Raw genomic sequence first — 1,995 nt, 5'->3', positions numbered from 1 at the left:
GTGGGATGGGTACGTTGCTCTGCTCATGCCCTGTGCCACGACCTCTCAACCCCTCACCCACATCCATCCACCTACCCACCTCGACCGTTTCTCTCATGCCTGCTCACGTCTCTCCTGAGGCGGGCTGGCATAATGTTCCACTTGATACCGAAGCCTTCTTGAGGTCAAGCTGTGCCACGACCTCGATCACCGCGGCAAGAACAACGCCTTCATGGTGAAGAGCGCCTCGCCTCTAGCCGCCATCTACTCCACATCGACGATGGAACACCACCACTTCAACCAGACCGTGTCCTCTCACTGCGAGAAGAGTAACGGATCCAAGTATTTGCGCTTATCTACAGCCTCGGACGACTACAAGACCGTAAGTGGTCGCCACCTGGAGACACCTTGTCGTGTTGGGCGATAAAAAACAAAGTGTGTGGGAGCCGGGTCGCGTCGAGCTCCGTTGCTCAGTGTTCGAGGCGGAGTGTTGATAGTGTACGTCGGTTAGTGCGTCGTTGTGCCGTTTCGAAGTTTGGCGGTGAGCCTCCTTAAGTCAGTTGTGGTGACGACGCAAGTAGTGACAATCGTTGCGCGTGACACTGTTGGTGCCAATGCTGGTGACAATGCTGGTGACAATGCTGGTTACAATGATGGTGACAATGCTGGTGAAACAGTTTTATTGTTGGTGACAGCAATGGTGACAATACTGAAGAAAACTGTATGCGACAACGACACTGATGGCACTTGTGACTGTGACAAGCTGGTGGCAGCATTGGTTACTTGTTTGTGCCATACCTCTGATCTTTATGCTTTACCGTATTGTACACCTGGTACAATTATATATATAATATATAAATATTATATATTATATATATATATTATATATATATGTGGTGTTATATATTATATATTTATATATATATATATATATTATATATCGTATGTATGTACCCTACAGTATATATAAAAATATATAGTGTGTATGTGATATATATATATATATATATATACATGCATATTTATGATTATGTATATCAGAAGTAGATAATAGGGAAGGAGTGTGACTTCAATAAACAAGGGAAATTCGTCATTTACTAGCCTTAGAATACCTACGATTTACTACGCGTAACTCGACTAACTTGAGCTCAAATCTTACACAGTACATTCGCCTAGCATCGTGCGAAATCGTTTCCTCGTATACACCCGCGATCCGGAGATACAGACTAAAACGTACGACACGATTATCCATTCTATTGCCAGCAAACCGAATGTATAAACCGCCTTATTTGAAACAAAAAGCAGCTACTAACGACTCTTGCTCCCTCGCGACTACTTGCGCACTCTTGCTCTCTCGGCGATGCGGTGTGGCGCGCTAGTAGCTGCCTTTTGTTTCAAGTTAGACGGTTTATACATTCGGTTTGCTGTCAACAGAATGGATAATCATGTCGTACGTTTTAGTCTGTATCTCCGGATTGCGGGTGTATACGAAGAAACGATTTCGCACGATGCTAGGCGAATGTACTGTGTACGATTTAAGCTCAAGTTGGTTGGGATACGCGTAGTAAATCGTAGGTATTCTAAGGCTAGTAAATGACGAAATTCCCTTGTTTATTGAAGTCACACTCTTTCCCTATTATCTACTCCTGATATATATGATGTGATGTGTGCCCGTGTTATTCGAGTCGGATGCCTTGCAGGATTTGCTGATGTGGGTTCGCATCGGTAGACGTGGGGGAGGCTGACATTTGACCTCCCCCTCCCTCGAGTCGCTGCTCTGTGGAAGCGACTCGCGTCTTATTTTCTCTCAGCTGTATCTCTTTCTTCCCTGCTTGTCGCTCGCTGCCTCTTTACTGAGTTTCTACCTCCCACGCTGCATCTGCAGAGGCGTCCACTGTGTCCAGCTGGTGACACGTGTCCGGTTGGTGACATGTGTCTGGTTGGTGACACGTGTCTAGTTGGTGACACGTGGCCAGCTGGTGACATGTGTGTGGCTGGTGACACGTTACCGGCTGG

The 1,995-nt window shown here is 46.1% G+C and overlaps 1 protein-coding gene across 1 annotated transcript in view; it reads left to right on the top strand.

Moving 5' to 3' along the window:
• LOC106806226 (probable 3',5'-cyclic phosphodiesterase pde-5) overlaps positions 1 to 1,995 on the top strand; it is a gene marked incomplete at its 3' end in the record, with an annotated part of 54,134 nt that overhangs the window by 36,440 nt on the left and 15,699 nt on the right. Inside the window, 2 exon segments of the mRNA XM_014808096.1 lie at positions 154 to 300; positions 302 to 361. Coding sequence (XP_014663582.1) covers positions 154 to 300; positions 302 to 361 — 207 coding nt within the window.

This window comes from Priapulus caudatus, unplaced genomic scaffold, assembly GCF_000485595.1.
Source record: "Priapulus caudatus unplaced genomic scaffold, Priapulus_caudatus-5.0.1 Scaffold149, whole genome shotgun sequence".
Classification (NCBI taxonomy): Eukaryota; Metazoa; Priapulida; class Priapulimorpha; order Priapulimorphida; family Priapulidae; genus Priapulus; species Priapulus caudatus.
This window is presented reverse-complemented; position numbering and strand designations above follow the sequence as displayed.